Genomic DNA, 15,062 nt, shown 5'->3' with positions numbered 1-15,062 from the left:
CAAAGCTATTGTTTTTGCCCAACAAAAAAAATTGTGACGTTCTCTTTGCCGTCGCCGTTGTCGTTGCTTAAGCTCCCTAACAACGGAGATCAGACGGAAATCGACAAGCCGGCGTTTATATTACATATTACAGAGATTTAGTCTCGCAAACATGCTCCGGGATACAATTTGATCCAAGGGGGTATCCCAAGCAAACGGCGTCACCCAGACGACCTCCCATAGTGATATTAACCTGTTCAATCGGACAGAACAACGGAGGTCAGACGGGAATCGACAAGCTGGCGTTTATATTTAACAATTACTCGCCGAAGACGAAGTGAATATTGGTGAATATTTACCGAGACGTAGTCGAGGTAAATATTCCCCAATATTTACTGAGCCTGAGGCGAATAATTGTTTTAGTGTAATTTTCAGCGGTGAATATCAAGAAAGTGCAAAACAACGGGCTAAAAAGAGATAAAAAGGCACGAAAAGTGCTTGATTGGTTTAGCAGGCGCGCCTCCAAAAATATTATATTCATCGGGTAGGGCGGTGAATATAACACAATTCTTATATTCACCGCTGAAAATTATATTAATACAAATTACAGAAATTTATCTTCGCAAACATGCCCTAGATAAAATTTGAGTTTGCTCTAAGGTGGTATCCCTAGAAAATGGCGTCACCCAGACGGTCTCCTACACTGATATTAACCCTGTAATTATAATAGAACAGAACTGCGGCGGTCAGACTAGAATCGACAAGCCGTTTATGTTACATATTAGAGAGAGTTAGCATCGGATTTATGATAAACGGCAAACTTTTGGGCTGAAGTATATGAAGACATTTGTTTGATTTCAGCTCATTTTTTTGAAAAGTACGTAGTTTCAGATATGTGGCAACATCTCAACGGAGCGAGAATTTTCACCCTCTTATGGGAGGGAACAGGAATGGATATCACAAAGCCTTGGTATTCTTTCGGCTGTTAATAGGCCATTTACGAGTTCATGTTTGCCTCTTCTTTAAAGCGAGTACCCCCGAGTCGCCGGGCGACTCAGGGACACTCGGAAAAGATCCGAGTGCTTTTTATCAAGAGCCGAATCTACGAGGTCATCCGATTACTAGTTGTGACTATTGAACTATAGGAGACTCGAACAGGGGAATGTTTATTTACTTTTTTTTTTTTTGCCTCATTAGCATAAGATTAAGGCTAACGTTTTCTAGTCAGTCAGCCGAGAATAATTTACTGAATATTGAAACTGCAGTGCTGAAACTTTGATATACCGGATAATCTCTGAGCAATGTTTCTTAGAAAAGTCCAAATTTTACAAAGAATGTATGGAACCATTAGCGCTTTTTTGCCACCCAACAATTTACCAGTTTTTTATGGCTAATAACTGAGGTGGCTCGTTATCAAAGCTAAAATGCTTAAAATTAAATATTTCTTTGAGTTTAACAAGTTTCTTCACCTTTTTGAAGTTAATATGTTAATAGAATGATGCCCTCTGTGTTCAATCTTGTATATCATTATACAAAATGTAAACTATGATGTCAGCAAAGATTGACTCAGTGGTAGAGACAGTGGCCATGCGGCATCACTTGAGAATGCGTAAATGCCTAATGTTATAGTTTCTTCTCAATAATACAAAACATACCTTTGACACTGGAACAGAGTAAGTTATGTCACCTGGGGCCCGTTTCTCGAAAGTCCCGAAAACTTTTCGGGCCCGAAAAGCCATTTGTGAAACTGCCAACCGCTTGTTTTGGAAAGCCGATCTTTTAACATGTTTTCAAGGTAACAAAAAGAAAAATGACTGTGAAGTTTGACGACTTAAATCCTCTCCGTTTGAGATGCAAAGGCCCGAAAATGGCCCGTAAAGTTTCGGGAGTTTCGAGAAACGGGCCCCAGCTGGTAAGGAGTTTAAGAAACGACAACGGCTACGGCAACGACAACACCAAAAAGCAGTAATATTATTGGTCAAAACAACCAAAATGATCGTGCTGCACGTGCGGCACGCTTTTTTGAACCTTTCTCTCCCGCGCTTGTCAAAACTACTAACGTGAAAGACCAAATTTAAGGTTTTGACGACAACGTGGACAAACTACAGTAAATCTTTCAGTCTCACTCTTTACTTCAAATCCGTCCGTACCAATCCAGTTATAGGACATTTCGCCCATATGTATAATATAAACAAGATGGAATAATCATGAAATACTTAGAAAAGCTCAAAGTTATATTTTGAAGTGACGTTTTCTTCGCCGTAGCCGTCGTGGTATCTTAAACTCCCTAATATTTTGTAGGATTGTCTTTACCGCCGCACTCACTGCTCACCAAAAAATTGTCACTTTCACTAAAAACAGCGTAGCTTTGAAAATCCCAGCTACGCCCCTGGAAATAGACTAATTTATAGTTTATGACCATGCTGCACTTGTCGTATGGTAAGGACACTACACTGCGGAATGAAACATTTTCACGTTGAAGCATTTTGCAATCATCAACTCTTCATAAGCAGAAGCGAAACGAAAGCCCTGAGAAAATTCATGGTTAAATGGGATACGAAACATTACCTTTGAGATGCCAGTGTAGGGTTCTGTTAGTGGAGCTATAAAGCCACTGAGCTGGGAGCTGGTCTTTTTTGAGATTTCGTAATAAGCCCGTAGAATATGGCATGGCTTAGATGTACCACAAGTGTGGGACATTTGGGGTGGGTTTATAAGCTTAACCTCCATCCCAGACATCAGCACTGCACTGACGAGGTCCAGAAGGCCGAAACAGTACTGTCTGCAGTTATTTAAGCAACAGAGGACGTTTTCCGTGTTTTCATAGCCTCATCTAAACACGAGGAGAAGTTGGGAGAATTCAAGACAGCTATGCAAAACCGAGATGCAGTCGAGGGTTTGCATAACTGTCGGAAAAAAGTCCTCTATTTCTTTTATAAAATATTTCTAAAAGGTAATTCGACAAATGAAGGAAATGTTGATTTTTTTACTTCTAGATTGAAACAGATTTTCTTGATACACCCTCATATTTCCAATTTCCTTCCTTCCTACCAATCAAAACGCGCGTCTGACAATGCATAACCAATCAAAATTCGTGTGATGTCACAATGTTTCCATACTCTCATCTAAACAGCTATTGACCAATGAGAGTATGCGTACTATCTTTATTATTTTATAAATACATTTAAGCAGAAGAGAAGGAAACCCAAAAAATTCAGGCTTGAACGTCGAGATACTCGACGATGATGTCCCAAAGACGTTCTGCGAAATTGTCGCGATCGTGAGGCATCGGAATATCATGTGTTAAAAATTAAAAGAGGATTAAACAACTTAGCGCGACTAGTGCCTGCTATTAATATTGTTAAGTGACTGTGTGCTCTATATTGGCAAGCCTCCATGAACCTTCAATTGCCTTTCTTGTGGCTTATATGTACTCATTTTGACGTGCGTCCTTCATGGCGCGGCGACGAGAGGTAAAAAATGTAAACGGAACGTACACAAACCCCTTCCTTGAAAACTACGTTAAACTCATCAAGAGCACAAATAAAAATCGTTGTTGTTAATACCAATAAGTATCGTTATAGAAATTTCCTTCGATGACAGTTTGCGTGCATCTATTGTTTTTACAGTTGACAGGGGAGTAATTTAGTGACTTCATTTCTGCTGAACAGCTACACAAATTCAACAAATTGCTTCATACAAGTGCATAGTCATTAATAAGGCCGTTCTCTTTTCCTTCATCATGCACGTTTATTCATTAAATTTGACCACAGAAAGGTCTACGCCTATATGAACGATGGCCAATTCCGGTTGTTTCAGTTTGTTTGAAAAAGTTTGTTTGCATCATATTATGCACAATTTACTTCAGTTGTCGTTAAAAAAAATTCAACAATAAAGTGTATCCCAGTAGAAAGGAAAGTGTTTTTACCACGGATATACTCTTTGGGCATTTCTAGTATTATAGATAATCCTCATTCTAGAATTACTGTTGACTTAGTATGTTCCAAAATCGACCAAATTTCAACTCATCATCGTTTCAGTTTCTCTTAATTAATTAAGTGCCTGCATCGCAAATAAAACTGACGTCCAATATATCATATACATTGTATATCCTTAGGTTTTAAAGGACATTTGTCATTATTTTCATTATGGGTTCGGTATATTTTCCAGTCAATTTCTCTTCTAGTTATGTAGATTTCTAAGAAAGTCAGATTTCTAAGAAAGGCAGTCGTTTTAAGGTGATTTCATGCCTCTTACCCACTTGGCAAACGAATGAAATTAATTCCGTTTCTATAAACAGCTGCCTTCAACTAATTTTACCTTAAGGAGCGAATGTCAACAGACAATGCTACAGCTACAGCATCTGACTGCAGGAGTGTCTGTATTTATCTCTCTGAACGGCAAACTTTCAATTGTTATCATAACTATATTTTCCCAAACGAGAGACAATACGCTGAAGAAATTGAAAGCCTGAGAAACTTCAAAGGATTCTTGAAATACGTACAAAGCCGGCCCGATAAGAATGACTCAAGAAGATGGCAGCATTCAATGCTAGCGTATACTGCGTGGAAGAATTAGCTAGAGGTTTACATAACCAACTGATATGTCTTTCAGTTTTCAACATCGTTCTTGGCGTTGCAACAATAGCGGCAAACACTCTTATCCTGGTGGCCCTCAGCAAAGAGAACTCGCTTCATCCACCTTCCAAAGTCTTGCTTCGAAGTTTGGTGGCAAGCGATCTCTGCGTTGGCATCGTAGAAATAACTACCGTTATTTACTGGATTTCCATGATGCAAGAGTGTTGGCAGATGTGTCGTTATTTTTATTTCGCTCATGCTGTAGGAGGGAGCATTTCGTTCCCAGCATCACTGTGGACAATAACTGCCATAAGCGTGGACAGACTTCTGGCTTTGTTGCTGGGACTCAGATACAGACAAGTTGTGACCCTAAGGCGAGTATATGTGGTTGCTATTGCCTGTTGGGTTTTTCACGGTTTTGGGAGTGCTGTAGTTGGCTTTTACAGCTACAATGGATGGGAAATTTTCATAGCTACGGGTACACTTCTTTGTCTGATGACATCCATCTACTGTTACACCAGGATTTTCCTTAGGCTGCGTCATCATCAAACTCATGTTCAAGACATTGCCCAGGAACAAGCGAATCAGACACTCCCAACGAATATTACGAGATACAAAAAGACAGTGACGATTGCAATGTGGTTGCAGTTGGCTCTAGTGGTTTGTTATTTTCCGTACGTGGTTGTCGCACCGTTGGGGTTTCACGAAATTCAGACAAGACAGTCATCAGCCCATTTTCTTGCATTGTATTCTACAATAACTTTAATGTGTTTGAACTCAATTTTAAACCCGGTTCTGTACTGTTGGAAGATCAAAGAAGTAAGAATAGCCGTTAAGGACACATTGAAGCAATTATCATTTTCCACACGGACAAATTAAACGACTAGAAACGAAGCGGGAAACGAAGAGAAATTGACTGCTGGTATCATTAAATACTAAACCTTTGATATTGTGTTTCTTGGATGTGATTGACCCCTTCATATATTCTCCGTCATCAACTCATAATTATATATCAATTATTTTATAAGTTTATTTCTTTTCAGTTTATAACTTCCTTCCTTTAATTATTTTTCTTTTGCTTGATCGATTTCTTATTCATTTATCTATCTAATTATACCTAGTATTTCATTTATATGAAGTATGCCTATTGATGTAGTCTTTCATTTATATTAACAAATGCAATATTTCTCTACTTATTGGGCACGGCGACTCAGCTGCCCGACTTTCTGTTTAAAGCAGGCTTAAACTTTGTAAAACCTAAATCCTCACTTACCTTAGGCACAAATAAGCTGTTGATCAGTGGTCATGGTATGATTTTGCTAAGCTGAAAACTTTCGTGTCTGGAAGCAAAATTTCTAAGTATCAGAAATGCAATTTTATTGGAAAGTTAATGAAAAATTTAAAAAATATATTTATAAAGTTACACTGGTGGTTAAAAGCGTTTCAGAAATATTTTCCATAAAAATGTTCCCGACGTTTCGGTCACAATCACGGACCTTCTTCAGGGGAATTGAGAGAAAAATTTTATACAAAAGCACAGATATAAACAGGACGCTGATTAAAATTCAAGATATGTGTCACTTTTTCTTGTTAGCGAGAGTCAAGTGTTTTATAGGTTCTCGGTGGATAAGAGAATGATACTTATCGCTGACTCATATTCAGTTTAGCGAAAAATATTTTTTTTTAAACCCCTAAATCTTGTACATGGAAAACGTCTTCATTCTGATTGGGTAAGAGAAATGCAGTTTCAAGGTAACACAATACAGAAAAGAGGTAATTCATAGATAACAAACCACGCTTTCGCATTGGTCTCAGATGGCCAATCAAATGCAAGCCCCGGATGGCGCAATTTTTGCGTGATTTATTACGCGTAATACAAGGGCGTTTCTTCTATTACCATAATCTCAGCTCGAATTTTTTTCATGTAAGTTATTAGTAAGTATTCGCATGATTTTTCCTGTGCGATGTGGAATAAAATAAGCACTCGCTCGAATTTTGTTCGTCCTCGAAAAAAATTACTCTTTTCTTTATTCCAAATTGCGCACGAAGTCATGTGATTCCCTAAACTAACAACTAATTAAGGATGTAAGATATTAAGAGGAACATAGCTATAGAGAAGACCTGACACGCTCATCCGGCGGTAGCGAAGGAATGGAACGGTCTTTAGCGTCTATAAACTGAGATCTTAAGATGACTGAACACAGTTTTTAAGCACCATGCTTAAAACCTGTGTTCAGTCACAGGTGGCTCCCTAGGGTATTTGCTAATACCTTCACTACATGTACAGGCCACGAGTTACAAAAGGAAGCCTAATTAATTTCTCTCAACGTTTTGCTTGTAGAGACTTACCATTATGGGTACCGATATATAATAAGGCTTATTTTTTGCGTGTCAATTTTTGGATTAGGCCGTTACCATGGCAACATCACATCTTATGACAGGCAGATATATTCCTATTTTTGGCCTAAATTTCTTAATGTTTATGCTTTCCTTCAGTCAACTTTTTTAATTCTTTGCCACATTATGGAAATGATATTGCCAGACATTTTGAAATGATAAAAAGTCAAGGTCGTTCTGACGGTTTTAGATAGATAAAGTAGATAGATAGATAGATAGATAGATAGATAGATAGATAGATAAATAGATAGATAGATAGATAGATTGAGATAGATAGATAGATATATTGAGATAGATAGATAGCCGGATAGATTGAGATAGATAGATAGATAGATAGGTTTCGTAAAAATATCATCTAGCAGCTGAAAGGCTGAGTTGCATGATTATTTACAATATAAGTATGAATTAAAAAAAAACTATATAACTATTTTTAGGCTATATCTAAAAATTATAAAACTATTGGCTTCACGTACTCATCCAATTGACATTGAGGGGACAAAAGTATTCATGTAGCGTTTTTTAGGAATGACAGGGCGCTTAAACTGCCTCTGCTTACGGAGACAATAGTGTGGTTTATTTAGGTCTGGTAAAAGGTGGCTTAGCTTGTGATATGCCTGTGACATAATTGATTAATAAAATATGTTGTACGGTTTTCCCAAATACATTCGATTAGCTCTGACAGATTTTAACAAATATAAGTTATTTGATAGGAAGTGTGCGTGGTTAAAACTCAGCCAATTAAAAAATTATATTACCGAAGGGAACACGACAAAATTAGCAGTTAATTTTACAGATTTGGTCACACAGATGTCGCAAAAATCAAAAAAGCATGCGTGATTTAATTAGGCATTACGCGCCATACTAGTGCCCAGGTTCCGCGAGGCCTAAAAATCTGGGAAGCCTCCTTAAACGGGCTTTCGTATATCGTTCACCACTTCAGTCGGTACGAAGTTTAATTTTTAATGAATACTCACTGTATTTTCTGTCGCAATATGTCAAGTTTTATTTTACGTATGTTTCCACGCGGGCGGTTACAACATTGAACAAACCAAAAGTCTCCATCATGGCCTCTTATATATTAGGATATCAGAAATAACACGCAAACAGCGATGACAAACATCAGAGATATCGCATCATTTGAAATTATCTTTTTTCTTTATGTTTCGTATGCTTCTGCATACATCTTCAGAAGTGACGGTTAATACAAAATTGGAGTTTAAATATACAGGATCACTAACTTATTAAAAAAAGAGGTGACAAAAACTAATAAAGGCACAGCTTTTCGCCGCTAACACATTCATTTAGGCAGCGTTTACACGAACGCGGTTTCATTTGTACCCGCATCGATTTCGATGCCGTTATACCTTCTGTTTACACGACATCGATCGAGACTGTTATCGAAACCTTGTCGATTTGAAACCGGTGCCAAAAGTGGAGCGTTTTCAAAACGATGCGGTTTCATCTGTCGTGTAAACAGCGAAACCACATCCATTTGAATACGGTTACTATTTTGGCGCGAAATTTGCATTGTTCAATTCAAAATAGTGAATTTAGCACGTAGTGCAGTGCTCGCTTATACCATCGGATTTTCTGGCGAAAACGGTTCCGTGTAAACACTTCCAAACCGCATCGATTTTGACGCGGTTTCGAAGTCATGAAACCGTGTCGATGTGAAACCGCGTTCGTGTAAACGCTGCCTTAAGGTCGGCTTTAACGGCCCATTTTCAGCCTAGACGCAACGCGATCGTTTTTTATCGTTTTGAATCTCAAATAGCGTATTCCGATCGGTTAACTCTTTTTGTCGCGCCAGTTTCGCGCTGTTGAAAAGAAGAAGCTTCGCCATTAGCCTGATCATCGCGTGGTTTACTGGGTGATTCTAATAAGTGAAGCCGCTAAAATTACCATTAATTTTTATGGAGTTGACTGATTTAGACACTGGAGAATCACCGGAGTGGAATCTTTACGGTTCGGCTATTCAGTGAGAGGAATAGAACAATTCTGAAGCCAGTGAGCTAGGCGACATATTTTCAGTGCTGAAACGCATGCCTTATTTTATTTAAACTTACTTTTACTTTGTCAGTTTCGATTTCTTTGAATACCTGGGACGCAGGAGTAAAATGCTCTTGTAAAGATGCTTGTGCTCAAAAGAGTGGCAGAGGTTGCTGTCTTTGTGGAGCGGCGAGGCAAATTTCCCTTTCGTAAACGGTCGTTGCCATTTGAAACGGTCGTTGCCATTTCTCAGAACGGTCGTTGCCATTTGAAACCGTCGATGCCATTTTTTAGCCCTGACTTACACTCATTAGGTCTAAGAACTCAAAAGATTGCGGTTAGTAAATACTGGGAGTTGTGTCTCGCTGGTCATATGAGTTTTTCTTTTATAAATGTTTTTTTTTTCTTTTTTTGTCTTAATTTTTGTTAATATTTCTTCTTAGTTTCTTTCTTTTAACTTTCTTTGAAGTGAAGTGTGTAGTCGACCGTTATAAATGGCATCGACCGTTTCAAATGGCAACGACCGTTTACGAAAGGGAAATTTGCAGCGGCGAGCAAACTTCGCCTCGGCAATTCGTCCGTTTCCGTTGGTGGGGCTAACGCTCACATGGTTCATATGGGATAGGAACTTAGCACTTCACATTACACTCAAATCAGTTAAGTCTGTTCAAATATAAGTGCTTCACACGGCCAACGTGTGCAAAATCGTAATCCTTCCTTGTAATTCGTCATGTTGTTCGATACTATTCAACTTCAAATATAACTATTTTAAACAAATATAGAGGTGACATACTACGATAAAATTGTAAAATGATAATATGAGACGCAGTTACTAAAACATGGAACCACCCAAAACCACCTACAACCACCAACAAAATCAGGCAAAACGTCCCAAAACCATCCACAATACACCTTAGGCACCTATCAATTGTTTGCCCCAGGATGGGGGAGGGGGGGGGGGGGGGAACGGACAATTTGACATTTTCAGGGTTTCAAATGTCAATTTCCGCACCCTTGGGTCTCCATAATGAGCCAAATAATTTCCCACCCCTGGGAACCCCAGACCTTGCAAAATTAGTAACTTAAAGAAATGATAGGCACTCACAACAAGTTTATTGCAGGACTCCTCCAGAGAGTAATCATTGTACTTGTTGGCAAATGGTCCCTACCAAGTTTGTGAATTTCCCCAAATGAAGAAGGCATATTCTAGGTATTTAGCATATGATTCAGTTTTGGCTAGCAATTTAACACACATTCTGTACTGCTTAAAATACCTGTGAATTGTTTCACATAGTCCAGTTACAGCAATACAAAATCACTACAAAATGTGCAGTGCCAGAACATGTCGTTTGCCTGGGGCAAACCATTGATAGGTGCATTAATACGACCGGTTTGTGTGATATTTGCGTACATGGCCGTCTGTTTGATCTTGCGTGACTGTCACGTTGGTTTTGGGTGGTTTTGAGTGGTTTGGCTGGTTACATGTTTTAGTAACTACGTAATATGAGAACCCATTCAAATCAGGACCTAAAAGATTTATATACGGATGGCTTTTGACGAAGATTCTGAAAGGCTTTCTGAGAGTTTTCGAATTTTTGTAATTTCGTGATACACGAAATCATGCCGGGCGCTCGTTGCGTCTAGGGTGAAAATGGGCCTTTAAATCTTTGATCAACAGTTTCAAAGACTTAAAGGGGCACTGTCGTGAGTTGCGCATGATCAAGTTTGTTTGATCTCGCGCTCACAGAAAATTCTAGCCGCCATTTTTGTATTCACGCGTGAGACACGTATATTCGCAGTTAATGAATTCTATGTCAAACATAGCGCTCAGAATTTAATATTTACCTGTCAGGAAGAACTTTCCTGATCAATAAACTTTTGTAAATGCGAAAGTGCTTTCATTAAAAAGCGAAATTACTGTCGCCGCACGCTTCGTAGCCAGCATCGAATTGAGCTTGCAGCCAGGCGTGAAAAATTCTTTGCTTCAGATAAATACGATTGTGCGTGTTATTCCACTCCTTCAGGTATTCTTTACGATCCGTTTAAGTCTTCCTTTTTCTCCCGGAGCTTCTCCTTAGTCCACCATGGCTAATGAATATGTCAGCAGTGAAAAGCTGTGCCTTTATTAATTTTTTTTTGTCTCCTCTATTGCCACTTAATAGTTAATATTTAATAATTTATTGACTCTATATTTAAACTCCAATTTGTATTAACCGTCACTTCTGAGGATGTATGCAGAAGCATAATTATAAAACATCAATTAAAAGATAATTTCAAATGATGCGTTTGTATCTGATGTTTTTCATCGCTGTTTGTTTGTTATTTCTAATAAAACTGAGATAGCCTAAGAAAAAGAGTATTTACGACATAGATTAGGACATGTTATGAAAGTATTGTTAAATAAACAGACTTTTTTCATTAAAAATTTCATTAATGTGTCAAGACGTCCTCTTGTTTTCAAGACCTTTTTTCCGGCCAATTTTTCATTTCGTTTCTTTGATTTTCTTTTCTGGTTGAATGACACATTTATAAAAGAGGGAGTATTTTTTCGGAAAAAAGATATTTTATTTATGTTCCTCTCAATTTGTCACTGAGAGAGTTGAAAGTTCTCCCTTTTTGCCTTGAACAGCTGCTTCATATTCAACTGTCGCGCACAGAGTCGACGTGCGGACCGTTTTGGTACATCAATTTAATGTTAGTTCACTGAATAAACTTCTCCGAACATCAGTTTGCTTTCCCGGCCTGATAAATAATGCATGCGCTCGCAGAATTTGCATTCTTGGGACTGTATATATTTGAAACCTGTTCTGCAAGACAAGGGCAGGTTTCGAAGATGAGCATTCTCAAATATTTCTTTTTTTAAAAAGACTAAAAATTTTCTGGGGACAAGTCCTAAGAAACAAACGTGTCGCCTGAGCAGTCTCTCAAGCTCTGCGGTATCTTTCAGATTGATCATCTTTTAAACATTGGTTTTTCTTTAAGATAGCGAATTTCCAATTGTTTACATTTATTAGGAAACTAACCCTGGCACCTAATACTTTGGTCGAACAAGAAAGATACAGCAATGCATCCCCTTATCATATGCATGTGCTGTATTATAAAAGTGTTTTTTTTTAATTGGCAGGAAAATAAAACCAATTTGAGGGTTAGTTATGAGTTCGTTTTGTTTTAAGAACTGATCCTAATTTGAGTTTTTTTTTTTTCTTGTCTGATCGACTTCGCTTCTATTAAAAGATTAAAGCTTTTACGGAAAACATTGAGGTACCGTTGCTTTTGTATATCTTTCTGTAAACTTGACAGGCTAGAAATGTCTTTTAACCACGCATGCGCAGTAGTGTAGCAGCTCTCGTAACCTGCTATTGTTTGTTTAGTCTTTTGTTTTTGGTCAGGAACTAGCGCCAATCACATTAGACGTTATGAGAGCTGCTACATCACTCCTTTTAACAGCTGCCCCTACCTGTGTTCCACTCATCTCTGCTTTGGAGTTACCGACAACATTTATTGAGATCGGACAGTTCGCACATCCTGACAATGTCAGTTCTTGTTATCAAGCTTCCTGAATATCTGTTTTTATCTCTCTGAACAATATTGCGAGGGTAAAATTTCTCTCACTGCTTTATTTACCCAAACGAAAAATAACAAGCCCAAAAAATTAATTGCTAGGCTGAGCCACAGACGAAACCAAACCTCTGGTCAAGTCCGTCTGCGAACCACTGCCGAAGTCCTTGTTCTGGGCCCCCAGCAGCGTTCCCGGGTTTGAGTACGCGCCGTGATTGGTCTATCAAGAAAAACAATTGTTCGACAAGACTGGTAATAGCCAATCAGGTTACAGGGAAATTTGAAACGCACGTCCGCTTGTTCGTTGAGTCCGTTGGGGGGCCAGAATAAGGATCGCGGCGCTACTTCGCAGACGTTACTAACCGTTGTTAGATAACGTGTGGGACGAAAGCTAAATAATTGCCATCCTAACGAATCTTAAAGTTTCTTGCAAAGAGGGTGTGAGTGGTTTGATAATAATGACTCTTTTAACATTCAACGCTAGCGTATTCTGCTTGGAAGAATTAACCAAAGGCTTACATAAGCAACTGATATGTTTTTCAGTCATCAACATTGTTATTGCCTTTACTACAATTGCGGGAAATACGCTTATCCTAATTGCCCTTCCCAAGGTAACATCGATTCATCCGCCTTCCAAAGTCTTGCTTCGAAATTTGGTGGCAAGCGATCTCTGTGTTGGCCTCGTAGAAATAACTATCGTTATTTACTGGATCTCCATCGTACAAGAATGGTGGCAGATTTGTCGTCATTTCTATTTTGCTCATGTCATAGGAGCGACCATTTCGTTAACAGCATGCTTGTGGACAATTATCGCCATAAGCCTCGACAGACTTTTGGCTTTGTTATTGGGTCTCAGATACAGACAAGTCGTAACGCTGAGGCGAGCATATGTTGCTGTCATCATCTTTTGGCTTTTTCCAAGTTTTGGCAGCGTCGGAGTTGGGTTTTGCAGTCACGAAGCCTGGGAACTTTTGCTAATTACTAGTATAGTACTTTGTCTCATAATTTCCATCTACTGTTACACCAGGATTTTCCTAAGGCTGCGTCATCCTCAAACTCATGTTCGAGACAGCGCCCAGGAACAAGCGAATCAAACAATCCCGATGAATATTACAAGATACAAAAAGACCGTGTCGATTGCAATGTGGTTGCAATTGGCATTACTATTCTGTTACTTTCCGTACGTCGTTGTCGCTCCGTTTGCTTATCGAGAAATTCAAACAAGACAGTCATCAGCCTTTTTTCTTTCACTTCATGCGACAGTGACTTTAATGTTTTGCAACTCAACGTTAAACCCAATTCTGTACTGTTGGAAGATAAAAGAAGTGAGACGAGAAGTGAAAGACGCGGCAATTAACTTGTTCTCCTAGCCAGTAGAAACGAAGAGGTATTTACTGAAGTCAAGTTATTTAGCTTGCATACTTCGCTTCTAGAGTTCTAATTGCCTCATATAACGATCGCCTAAGTGTTGCCAAGGTAAAAAAAAAAACGTGTGAAGGAAACTTATTAGCGAAATTTCCAAGTATGTAAGCTTTCAGAAGGTATCAAAATTTCGTTTTAAAAATATTCCATTGGCGCTTGCGAGACATTAGATTGGTTATTGCCTGCTCATAGCCACCGAGCGCTCGTGAATCAATTTTTAACTGAATATTGCAGTAAGCTTCGGCGCCAAGAAAGTGTGCTCATCGCGCTTGCAAAACTAATCTTAATGTTGTGCAGAATGTCAGTAGATGCGAAGTGTTATTTCATGATTGACAGATTATCTTATATAATATTCCAAGCTTCATTTTACATAGGGGTCCATTCAGGCTATTGACACAGTAACTGACGAAATTAAAGTCCGGAAAGGTCTTGACAAGATAGCAAACATGTGAAATTTATGCGTGTATATTCACGAAACATCAACGCACCTCCTAGTGAATATGGTTTAAAATAATCCGTTCTCGATTTATGTCACTGCTTTTTTGGTGTTAAATGATATTCTGAATTGTTTTCGCAGTAAAAAAGGAACATCATAGTTTACGGATATATTTTTTTAAGTTTTAAGCATTAAAAAATCCCCTTTTTGGAATAATTCTGACATGAAAATAATTTCTGCTTCAAAATCTACCGATGCTGAACACAAAATCGCTTGAATTTTCTTTTCGTTTGGAAAATAATCCGTTTATCTAGTTTTAAGCATTGTTTTTTATTGATGAGAAATTTCCAAATTTGGCATGAAGACAATGGCTCCCGTTTTACTTGGGATGCCTCTGGCAGACCACGTTTAAAATTCGCTAGAGTGTCGTTTTCATCGTAGTCAGATAGGGTAATAACCAAGAGTCTGGCCCGAAGTTCTTGGCTTGATACTATCATGCTGGACATGCATGTCTCACATGCATTTATCACACAGACTTCTCAGAACACACACCACTTCCCTTCTTCAAATCACTGCGCTCTTAGACTGAATTCGCGGAAGAAAGTGTCGCTAAAATATGATCTTCGTCTGCTCTTCGAGCTAGCATCGTAAGCTCCCTCGGAAATTGATTTTGTCGATCAAGCGCGGTGCGTACGTAGAACAGC

General features: G+C 38.6%; 2 protein-coding genes across 2 annotated transcripts; both read left to right on the top strand.

Moving 5' to 3' along the window:
* The first annotated feature begins 4,514 nt into the window (after positions 1-4,514).
* On the top strand, positions 4,515-12,502 carry LOC138009980 (melanocortin receptor 4-like). The gene is made up of 2 exons (XM_068856957.1): positions 4,515-5,216; positions 12,332-12,502. Exons 1-2 carry the CDS (start codon positions 4,515-4,517, stop codon positions 12,500-12,502), a joined length of 873 nt encoding a protein of 290 aa, XP_068713058.1.
* Positions 12,503-12,958: 456 nt separating this feature from the next.
* Positions 12,959-13,870, top strand: LOC138009979 (melanocortin receptor 5-like). Its single transcript, XM_068856956.1, has one exon. The coding sequence runs from the start codon at positions 12,959-12,961 to the stop codon at positions 13,868-13,870; it is 912 nt and encodes a 303-aa protein (XP_068713057.1).
* Positions 13,871-15,062: the final 1,192 nt, after the last annotated feature.

This window comes from Montipora foliosa, chromosome 7 (assembly GCF_036669935.1).
Source record: "Montipora foliosa isolate CH-2021 chromosome 7, ASM3666993v2, whole genome shotgun sequence".
Taxonomy (NCBI): Eukaryota; Metazoa; Cnidaria; class Anthozoa; order Scleractinia; family Acroporidae; genus Montipora; species Montipora foliosa.
Note: the sequence above shows the minus strand (reverse complement) of the source record. Positions and strands in the feature narration are given on the sequence as shown.